Consider the following 11,822-nt stretch of genomic DNA (forward strand, 5'->3'; position numbering starts at 1 on the left):
GTTTGGCCAGCATGCGTGCCAATAGCTTACCACTCTTGTTACCGTGTAGTGCAAAAAAGGCTTTGTGTCGCAGCGCGTCTCGGTGGTATTTTGTCTGTAGTAATTTAGTTAGTTCCCTCCGAAGTGAAAGTAGTCGGGTTTGGTGTTCTGGTGTCTGTTGGGTTTTGTTCATGTTATCAATCTCTCTTATTTTCGTTAAGGTATCTGTCATAGCCTTCTCCCTACGTTTCTTCAGTATGGCGCTTTTCTGAATGAAATGACCCCTAATCACGCTTTTGTGAGCCTCCCAGAGGATTGTCGGGGTTGTTTGGGATGGTGTGTTCGTGGCAAAATATTCTCTTAGGGTTGTGTCTATATCCGATTTTACCTCTGGGTCGGTGAGGAGGTATTCATTAAGCCTCCATTTAGCTACTCTGGGTCTATAAAGTGGGGATGCCATCGTGAGTGTGACAGGGGCGTGGTCCGACCAAGTGGCCGTGCCATGTTCCACTTGTAAGACGAGTGGGAGATGGTAGTGTGTCAAGAAAAAATAGTCTATTCTAGTATATGAGTTATGGGGGTGAGAGAAGAACGTATAGTCCCTCTCGTCTGGGTGGTGGGCTCTCCAGCTGTCTACTAATTCGTGCTTGGATATGAGGTGTTTGAGCGTGGTTAGGTGTTGATTCGGTACTTGTGAAGTGCCCGTGGATGTATCCCATTTCGGATCAAAGGCTAGATTGAAGTCCCCTCCCAGTATTAATGTGCCTTCTGTGAACCCTCGTATCCTACGGAGTATTCCTGAGAGGAATTTGTGATGTCTCTGATTGGGGGCATAAATATTAACGAAGGTGTATATCCGTCCTGCTATCGACCCTTTTAGTAGTATGTATCTGCCTTCCCTGTCCGTCTGTAGGCCCTGTTCTTGGAATGGGATACCCTTACGTATCAGAATTGCCGTCCCTCTGGCCTTTCCCCCATGATAGTCGCTATAATATCCAGTGGGATAGTGATGGTTGTGTAGCTTTGGTCTGGCCCCCTCTTTAAAGTGCGTTTCCTGAATGAATATGATGGATGCCCTCGCGGCCTGGAAGTCTCTCATGGCCGCTGCTCTCTTTTCGGGCTTGTTTAGGCCCCGTGCATTTATTGTAATTAGGGTGAGATTGGCCGGGATCAGTGACATTTTGAGCGGATTCTCTATGGCCCTAGCCCCGGCTGCCTCGGAGTCAGGTGGGAGAGTGAGTTTGTGTTATGTCCGATAAATGTGTGTGAGTGTGTAGTGTGACGTGTCCGCCGGCAGGTCGGCGTTAGGGTTGTTGCGTCTCAGTGGTCGTGAGGGCCCTCTACCGCCCTTAGATGTTCTATGTCGGCCACTGGTTATTGGCGCCTGACCCTCGTGGGAGTGGTTGGAAGGCCGAGGCCTCCGTTCGTGTCAATATGTGTCCGGTATATACCGTGTTTGTCGTGGAGTGACTTACTCCTATGTGTTACCTCGTGTCTCTACTTGAATCCCGTGAAGTCCCCCTGGGCTCCATGTGTTGGTGTGGATGTTGCTCATCCTCGCCAGTGCGTATGTGCATTACCTATGTGGTATCGATACCTCGTGTAGTGCCCTCAACCATGAAACATAAACAGTACAATCAGAACATTTGCATCAATAACAAAAATATTTACAGTATGTTTATCTTAAATGCAATTAGGCTTCGGGTACGTTCGCCTTTTCTTGAGACCCCTTATCCAGTATAGTATTATATACATATGTTTAACTCTGAGCCCCACATTGCACATCCCCACCAGCCCCGCACCCCCCAGCTCCGCCCCTCCCCGTCTGTAGCTTCGCCCTTTCTCACGTTCCCTCAAGGCAATCTTGAATAAGCATCCCCCGTCCCTCCCGTCCCTCCCCCTGTCCCCCGAGTTTTAGTATGCTGGCCCCTGTGTCCTCTCCTAACCGGTTTACCTATCCATGTTTCTAAGACCCTTCCCGCCTGAAACATTCCGGATTCCTGATATTGTGGTTGTGTCTGTACCTTTATGTGATCGGGAGGTCGATGTGCGAGCGACGCGGGCCCTCGCCCCCCCGGCCTGCTCCTGAGTGGGTCATCACTAGGCCATCGAGGGGGGGGGGGGTGGTTGCCCGCGCCGGTCACCCACCCGTCCCGTGTCTTTCCATATTTGCGACATTATATAGTAAACCCATACATTTTACCCTTCCCCTCCTCCACCCGCCTCGCTTTTACCCCCTTAGATTAGGATACCGTGGATATGTGGCATCGTGGGCCATAGGTCCCACAGTAGGATCGGAAGTCTCTTGGGCCTATTGGCCATTGATAGTCGGTAGTAGAGTTCTCTAGGGCGGGCATCGATATCCCATAGATAATGTCCGCTTGGTTCGGTTCCAATATCCCCGTAATATGTTAGTCCGTTGTGTCTCTGTACATGGATAAAATGTCCTTGATTATAATGGAGCATAATAGCCTTCGTAGTCTTATCAAAAAGTCCCATGCGGTCTGTGTATTGCCGGTGTCATCGATGGCTAAGGTGCAGCGCCGTGAGGGTACGGAGCCAGTGGGGAATGTCAAATAGAGTCGGGTCTAGGCCATGATGTCAGTTGTGTTCTCTTATAGGCCTCGCGGGCCCTTCGCCTGTTGGCGGTGGATCCTCGGGGTCCGGCTGTCATCCGCTTGCGGTCGAGGACCCTGGGGGGGGGTGTATAGGGCCAAGGGGTCCGGCCATGTTAGCGGTGCCGGTGTGATCTGTAGTTCCCTCCCCAGGGCCTCCAAATCAGCCATGTCCTTAACCATGAAGGGTCCTCGTGGTGTGTGGGCCTGTAATCACGTCGGGAAGCACCAGCGGTACTTGATCTTGTTGGCTTGTAGTTGCCTGGTGAATGGGCGTAGTGCTCTGCGGTACGCTAGCGTGGTGGGAGACAGGTCTGGGTAAAGTTGGACTTCGGTGTTGCCCGTTAGTACCTTGTCTGTCCCCCTGGCATGTCGTAAGATTTCTTCTTTCAACTGGTAGTCCGCCAGGCAGCATATTGCATCTCTGGGCAGGCTCCCGGGGGGGCCTTTCGGCCTAAGCGCCCGGTGTGCTCTCACCATTTCTATAGGGGTTTGCGGAGCGCGGCCCAGTATCTTGTTGAAAAGTTCTTCTAAGGTGGTCTGGATAGGGGTAGTTTCGTCCAGGTCCTCTGGGATCCCGCGGACCCTGATGTTCTGCCTCCTTCCCCTATTATCTAGGTCCTCCAAGTGGTGAGCAATCTGCTGTAGCCGATGTGTGGTTAGCCGGAGGGTTCCTGTATTTGCAGACTGCGCCGCTTGCATGTGGTCGCAGTCCGCCTCGAGCTGGGAGACCCGTTGGTGTAGGGCGCTGAATTCCTCCCGCATGGCCTGCAATTCCTCCGTGATGGAGGCCCGGAGGCTGTTGTTCGCCTCCGCCAGATCCGCCTTGGTAGGTAGGTTGCGGAGGATGTTGATCCATTCTGGGCTCGGGTCTGGGGTCTGGCATGGTATCGGCGACCCCGTTAGCGTCTCCTCTCCATGTAGGGAGGGTGGCGAGCGGGCCCCCTTTGAGGCCGTCGAGTCACTCGAGGCCTGTGTTTCCTCCTCCGCCTGGGCCGTTAAGAATCGCCGCATAGATGAGGTCGATGCACCCCTCGGAGTGTCGGCGGGCTTGGATGAGTGAGGTATCTTGTTCGATTTGCCCATTTTTGGGGCAATTTGGTGCTTTTGGCGAGGTTTTTCTATGAGCCTTGTGGGGAGCTCCGGGTTTACGCCGCCATCTTCTTCGGCTTCCAAGCCACGCCCCCCTCCCCCGAATGTTTTAAAGGTTGCTTTTGGAGCTGCAGGTTTTTGTGACCTGCGTGCATCCAGGTAGTCATCCGCTTTTCTAGCAGCCTCGGTGAGGGAAGTAGGGTTTCTGTCCCTTACCCATTCCTGGACCTCACTGGTTACTCCCTCATAGAACTGCTCCATCAGCAACATCTGTATTACATCCTCCATAGAACGTGCCTTGCTAGCTTGCACCCACCCGAGTGCTACCCCCTGTAATCGGCATGCCCACTCTGCGTGCGAGTCCTTCTCTGCTTTCTTTAGATCCCGGAACCTCCGCCGGTATGCCTCGGGTGTTATAGCATACCTGGCGAGTATAATTTCTTTTACTTTACTGTAATTCCTTATTTCGTCATTAGGTACAGTCCGATATGCCTCTGCTGCCCTCCCGGTTAATCTTCCGGCCAAAATAGGTACCCAGTCCTCTGCGTTAATTTTATGCAGTGCACACAGTCTCTCAAAGTCTTGCAGGAAAGCGTCTATATCTTCCTCTGCCTCCACATATGTTTTAAAAGCCTGGTACGGTATTTTAGGCTTACCTTCCTGTGGCACATTAATTGCAGAGCTTTGTTCTGGTGCCTGTGTCCTTAGGATGAATTCTTGTACCTCGGCCATTGTCCTGGTGACAATTTCTGCTGGGGGGTTTTCCCCATAAAGGGATAGCCTGAACTGAACCTGCCTCTGGAATTCCGATCCTTGTGGTGTTCCTCCCGGCTCCCTCTGTGCCGGAACTGAATCGCCCTCCATTCTGTAGTCTGCCATGAGTTCTGTAACAAGTACTGCTTTCTTCTTATTGCTGGCTTGTATACCCCTTGCCTCTAGGAGGTCCTTTAGCGTGGAGCGTTTTAGTGCAGAAAAATCAATCTCCATCCGTACTCCATTTACGCTTGTTCCTCTGTGAGTTTGGATCCCAGCGCTGCCAACCAATGTAGCGGAGAGCCGATCTTGCACAGCTATTCTCCACTAGAGATCCCAGTGAGGCTCAGGAACAAGGTGATGATCAGTCCACAGGCAAGGTTTCCAGCAGGTAGAGTAATACAGCAATATCCCCATCACATTCCCAATAACTGGACGACACACAGTTTCAGGAGTAGAACTAACTAGCTTTATTTCACAGTTCCTTATAAAGCCCTCTCCCATGCAAGGGAGGAGGTTCTATTACTTAAGACATTATCCAATCTACAAGCAGTAACCTCCCACAGATCTCCTCCCCTCCTCTAGCATCATAATCCCCTTAGCATGTACATAGTTTCCCCCGAGTTTTGGATGTACCCTAAATACTTGGGGTACATCCACAAATCTAATATCCCCAGATAGCTCTATTCTGGGGGACCAACATACTTTAAAATCAGCCCATTCGGATAAAGCGTTCGGGAGTTATGGGACTTTGAAGTTTGGACCGACCGCAGAGGTAAAGTATCCGAAAACAGTTCCATGCATTTTGGCCCTGCGGTCGGTCACAAACAGGCGAATACAAATGGGTGAAATATTGCTGTTAAGTGGCCTGATGGGGAGTCGGATGAATCCCCTAGTTCGTGGGGTTCTTCCTACCGAACGGCGGGCCGTTCGGTAGTTTCCCCACGAAGTATTAGGAGTCTGGAGGTCTCAGCGGTGGTTGCCTAGTCAAGTGTCCGATTTCGGTTCCAGACACTCGACGGCAAAACACCGCTGTTCGGCAGTTTAAGATGGCCGCCGCCACGTGTTCGTATCCCGAATGGCGGCCACCCAGAGGACAAAGACCACACTGCACGAATAGGTAATTACCCGTTTGCAACATTGTTGCAAACGGTAATTGAAGGCACACTTTACACAGGGTGGTCTGGTTGTTCGGTAGTTTCATTCCCTGGTTTTATATGAATGATTCTACCGAACAACCAGAGGAATACAGTTCTTTACATACATTCAACTGTCCATATAACCGGATACCATGGTTTTCTATACCTGTTCACACACATTAAACCAGCAATATGACCAAATACAATTATTCTCATACATGTCGTGGGACAGCCCGGTACCAATCCGCTACACCTGCGTTTAGTATGCACCTTACTGTGCTCACTGAAACCTCAGTATTTGTTGCCACCGAATCTTGCGGGAAGTGTTTTGCAGTCACCTGAGAAATTTTCTCAACCTGCCTTCTCAGAAATCTGGTTGCAGCCATTGATAGCTTCCTATTTTTGCCCCATGCAGGTGGTGTTCGTTCAACTTAGAACTTGTGTGAATTATGCTTTCAACAGCGTCTCTAGAAACATTCAATGCCTTCGCTATATTTTTACTTATAAAGGACAATAAGCTCTTCTCTTAACTTTGTGGACCATTTTTTTTACTTCAACAGATTTCTAACATGCAGTCAAATGTGACACTCAACAAACTCCTTGCTAGTTCAGCTATTTCACGTGTTCCAGCTCAAACACACCTTATGCAACTAATGAATCCATGGATTAGCTGCATTAGGTGTGTTCGAGACATCACCAGTTTTGCATATTTGTGCTGTTGTAAGGGATTCTATTCAGGTGGTTGAATACTTGTGAGACTGGAGAAGTCATTATAAGTTGCATTTTCAGTTGAACTACTTTGAAGCATTCATTGTGTTGAGCCATTTCAAACTGCATTTGTTTGATTTGTTCATTGCAAACAGCTGAAAGTCTGCAAATTTTGACAATAAACCTGATTTTCAATGAGATTTGAATAATTATGATTACTACTACTATATATTTAATAATGGAACATTTCAACACTCCGGAATAATGAGTCATAAAGAAAAAGCAAATGTTTGCTCTGACTGTAAACACATACTTCAGGTAGGTAAAAAGATTATTTTGAGTATACCACTGGAGACATTATCTATGAAAATGTATAAATCATTAATTAGATTGCTAAAAAAAATTAAAAAAAAATTCCAAAGTGAAAATGTTTTTTCCCCCCATGATCATGAATTCTGAAGAGAGGTATGTGTTGAGCATTAAAGACATTCTGAGCTAGTAAACGGTTACTCTACACCATGAGGTTTATGTGGCGGACCGCCTGGCACCCCGACTGGGTGCCTCCGCCAATCGCTGCTTCCTAGTACCTCCGAGTACTTCCAAGCACTCCACCAGGCACCATTACCACCGTAGTCCCCACAGCCAGTGTTACAGCTTGGTTGGGGTCTCGCAATCTTCAACCCACCCTGTACTCAAGACCAGGATCAGCTTCCAGTGGGTAGACCTCTCCTAATCCAGAGAGTAAAGCAGGATGCTCTTACAAGAGCAAGTGATTTATAATCCAAGGGAGTATAATGAGTATAGCAATCCCCAGAGTGAATATAGCTGTCCCCTCCACACATGAGACAAGGCTCTATGTTGAGAGTGAAGAGGAACTCCTTTAATGGCAGCCACAACTGGCTTTATATGCAGGTCCCCATGCAAGGGATTCCGGTTACATATTCCAGGGGCATTTCCCTCTGGACCTGAGAGTAGACTACAGCAAAACAGACACATGATTACATTGGCTCTCAGGTCCAGGACACTCAAAATAAGATAATCAAGAACACTTAGAACACTGAGGTGAAAAGCGTTACAAACTGTCAATTAGGCTTAATAAGCTCCCGGGTGGTCTCTGGTTCGTGCGCCTGTTCGGTTCCCGAACCAAATAAAGAAAAAAATCCCACGAACCAAGTCTGTTCACATAGTTTTTTTTTTTTGTTTTTTTTAAAGGGCCCATAGTCTTTTGGCAGGAGGCTGTCAAGCAGACCCCTCCAGGAACCTGTGGCAAGGTTACTTTCGTCACAGTTTCTTCATAAACTTTCTCCTGAATGAAAATTCGAATGCGGTCATGTGATTTCACTCCAAAAATTATGACAACATGCCATATATTGCAGAAAACACATTAAGGAAAGTGTGTCCCGACCACAGACTATCCATCTGATATAGGTTTTTAAAACGTAAAGATGTTTATGTTTTAATTTTTTTTATCAATATCATCATACATAAACTATGATTTCTGAATATTACACGGTTAGATTTTTTTTTAAAACCCTTCGAAGTACCACTGATTCAGTTGAAAACAGTTTTATACCTTGTATATATTTGATCTGTGTAGCTGTCAATAATTCACTAGCTTTGTCTTGCTATGTTGGAAATGAATTGCATTCTGGGCTTGTAAACGGTTTCTCTATTCCATGAACTTTTTGGTGTGCGACAAGATGCGATTTCAGAGTGTAAGATTTCCCACATGCTGAACAGGTGAATGGTCTCTCGCCTGTATGAAACTTCTGATGTGAGACGAGATGTGATTTCAGCTTAAATCGTCTCCCACATAGTGAACAGGAAAATGGTTTCTCTCCGGTATGAATTCGCTGATGTATCATAAGATCTGATTTGTGCACAAAGTCTTTTCCACATACGGAACATGAAAACGGCTTCTCACCAGTGTGAATTTTTTGATGATTAACCAGGACTGATTTTTGAGAAAAACATTTTGCACATACAGAGCAGGAGAATGGTTTCTCTCCTGTGTGAATCCTCTGATGGATAATAAGATCTGATTTCTGTACAAAACACTTTTCGCACACCGAACACGCAAATGGCTTATCACCAGTGTGAATAATTTGGTGCTTAATAAGGACAGATTTGTGAGAAAAACATTTCCCGCATTCAGAACAAGCAAACGGCTTCTCTCCTGTGTGAACTCTCTGGTGTATAAGAAGTTCTGATCTCTGAGTGAAACGGCTGCCACACTCTGAGCACGGGAAGGGTTTCTCACCAGTGTGTGTCTTTTGATGTCTAACAAGGTTAGATTTCTGGGTAAAAGATTTTCCACATTCTGAGCAGGAAAATGGCTTTTCTCCAGTGTGACTTCTTTGATGTGGAATAAGGTCTGATTTTTGAACAAAGCGCTTACCGCAGTGAGTGCACGAGTATGGTTTATCTCCAGAGTGAATTATCTGGTGTTTAATCAACTGTGATTTGAAAGAGAATTTTTTTTCACATTCAGAGCAAGACAGCTTCTTTCCTTTATGAACAACTTGATGTTTCCGGAGATCGATTTTACTAGTAAAGCAAATATCGCACACATGGCAGTTATACGTACCATCAGCCCTCATATGTGCAGGATAAATTAATTTACTGTTATAATTTGCATCAACTTTACTACCTTGATTTATGGACAGAATGCTATTTTCACCCTTTGTAGTATTGTTATACACGGTAAGAGGAAATTCTGTATGTTCTGTGATTTTATGACATTCAACCTCTGTGATGTTCAGTTGTTGGCAGGACAATGATTCCTGGTTGATATGAGTCAATGTATACTCTCTATCCGTATGTTCTGTGTGTGTATATAGGTCTAGGATATTTGGTTCTTCACATGACACCGGTTCCTCCTTAATATAAGTAGCTGCATGTTCTGTCTGTGTAGAAACATCATTGTCCATGACATTTCCTTCCTCCCATACTTCTTCCTTAATATGAACCAATGTATATTCTGTTGATGTATCAATGTCCGTGTCTGTAATATCTCCTTCTTCATATGAGGCGGTTTCCTCCTTAATAACAGTAGATTGATATTCTGTTTGCGGATGGTCGGTGAGTGTACAAATATCTGGGAGATTTTCTTCTTTACACAAGACTGGTTCCTCCTTTATATAAGTTGATGGATATTCTATCTTTGTATGTTCTGTGGATGTATAAACTTTGGTGTACACAGAATTTCTTTCTTCACATGTGTCTGCTTCCTGAATAACCTTTACAGGGCATTTTCTATTCTGCATAATGGATGTATATGTGCTAGAGCTTCCTGGACCTAGATTGTTTTTAGTCAAACTTAAACAGTCCACTGATGAAATGTTGGTGTGAAATCCTAATATTTTTCCGACTGATTCATCTATTAGGAAAAAAAACAAAAAAACAAACAAACCACATATTAGATTTCTTAAAAGCATTTCAGCACAAATATCATTAGGAAGCTAAGGAAAGATTAATGGTTATAATTTAAATATTTATAGTGTATTTTTAGCTGAGTTCACAGATTAAGCAGGTTATTAAAGGTCAATTCTTACAGTGTGTTTTTTTTTTCTTTGATAAATCACCACTTATCATCACCACGTCCCTCCCATTATTTTAGATAAAGATTTGGTTATGAATTGAAGTAAATAGTCTGTGATACAGTCTTGTTTCTACTACATGCATGTGTTGCCTTTTAATGTTCTGTTCGGGTATAAACACGCATACATGCAATATTACCAACTGAGCTGAGCTGCGGGTGTTTCTCCATCAGGGCGGCTGTATAGAGATCTTTGTGTCCTTCTATATACTCCCACTCCTCCATGGAAAAATAGACAGTGACATCGTCACACCTTATAGGAACCTGATACACACAATGATACAGTCACCATCCAGACACATCGTTTGGTTTTACTGTATAATGTCCCATACCCAGCAGGCTTACCTCTCCAGTCAGCAGCTCAATGATCTGATTGGTCAGTTCTAGGATCTTCTGACCATTGTTTCTTTCGTAGATCAGATAGTGGGGTGTGAACACCATGATGGGGCTCTGGGTCTTGGAGGAACTTTCTGACACATGGAGACCATTCTTATGTGTTACACCGTCACCAGACTTCTTAACAAAAACATAATCCTGGATATTGAAAGATATTAACAATATCAAAGCTCACATAGACACTATAATCATTTAGTTATCTCACCATCTACTGATGAGAGGTCTTAAACCCAGGATCCCTCACCTCTCCAGTCAGTAGGTGGATGATCTCCAGGGTAAGATCCAGGATCCTCTTAGCCACTTTGTCCTTGTTCATGACCACAAAGTTACTCATCTCTGTTCCTCGTGGACATTTATACCTTAATATCACTCCTACAATCAGGCAAAACAATGACATTTTTCATCAATCACTCCCTAAACCTCCCCCCCCACAAAAAAACCCCAAAACCGTATTGTGTGTCAGAACTGAATGTATTTATTGACAATTTTCTAAAATATTTTTTATATTAATTCCCCCCATTATAGTCGTTTCCCAATAATCTTCTGCAGTTTTCTTGATCTTCTTCCCCAGCCCAGACTTTCTGTGGCTGTCCAAATCAGCCTTTCCAATGCAACTCAATGAGAAGTATTTGCAAGACAGGAGCTGTGGGCAATTGTTGCCTTGCGTGTATTTCCACTGAGCTAATGAAACCAGGAAGTGTAAACAGCCATGGGTGTTTAAAAAGGTTAATTAATGAAAGTTAAAATTTTTATTATAATCTGCATTAAAAAAAAATAATAAAAAAAAAACACACAACGACACACTCTTTACACATAATGCATCCCAGCAAGCTAAATAGAAATAATTATTTTCCAGCGAAATGAAAAAACACAAAAAACAAAAGCACAACTTTAATATCCCCAAAAAGGCAGCAAAAACACTCACTGCTAGCACATAAAGACATTAATCTTGAAGATCTGCTTGCAAGTAAGCACCCTGTGTACTACTCAATCTTAATGTTTTGATTTGCTGCTGATGAGCGGTCTCTGAATTTTTGATGCCTTTTGGTGATACACTTTTTAAAGTGGAAATTAAATGTTTAGTTTTAATTCAAGAAGTTTGGCTCCATATTACTGGTGTAGAAATCTGTGTAATATGTCTTATGTGTTTTGCCTGAATTCCGCAGTTAGAGCTCCAAGTCACTGATGGCGTGCCACAAGGTATGGGTGTAAGATATTTGAATTTATATGGTGGATATTTTTCATATTCTGCATTATTCGTATGGGATGCCAAACAAATTATAGCAGATACGAAAAAAATAGGGGGAGATATATATATATATATATATAATTTTTTATTTTTTTGTGTGTAAGGGGCAAATAGCCGTATATGGAGTAAGGATCCAGCATAAGCGTAGGATAGTATAAAGGGAGCAAGTCGGTTGTGGTGTGCCGAGACCGACGATACGGTAGGCCTGTAAATAAAGAGGGCAAAAATGAATAATCAAAGATTTAATACAGTCAACAAATATATACAAATTAACCAGACATTTCCTTAAATGC

General features: G+C 44.6%; 1 protein-coding gene across 1 annotated transcript in view; it reads right to left on the bottom strand.

Annotated features, from left to right (window-relative positions):
- Positions 1-10,689, bottom strand: part of LOC134574869 (zinc finger protein 484-like) — a 38,604-nt gene extending 27,915 nt beyond the window's left edge. The window contains exons 1-4 of the mRNA XM_063433918.1: positions 10,525-10,689; positions 10,230-10,418; positions 10,025-10,148; positions 7,913-9,665 (exon numbers count right to left, since the gene is read on the bottom strand). Coding sequence (XP_063289988.1) covers positions 7,913-9,665; positions 10,025-10,148; positions 10,230-10,418; positions 10,525-10,677 — 2,219 coding nt within the window. The 5' untranslated portion in view covers positions 10,678-10,689. The remainder of the gene's footprint in view (positions 1-7,912; positions 9,666-10,024; positions 10,149-10,229; positions 10,419-10,524) is intronic.
- Between the last annotated feature and the right edge of the window lie 1,133 nt (positions 10,690-11,822).

This window comes from Pelobates fuscus, chromosome 10 (genome assembly GCF_036172605.1).
Source record: "Pelobates fuscus isolate aPelFus1 chromosome 10, aPelFus1.pri, whole genome shotgun sequence".
NCBI lineage: Eukaryota > Metazoa > Chordata > Amphibia > Anura > Pelobatidae > Pelobates > Pelobates fuscus.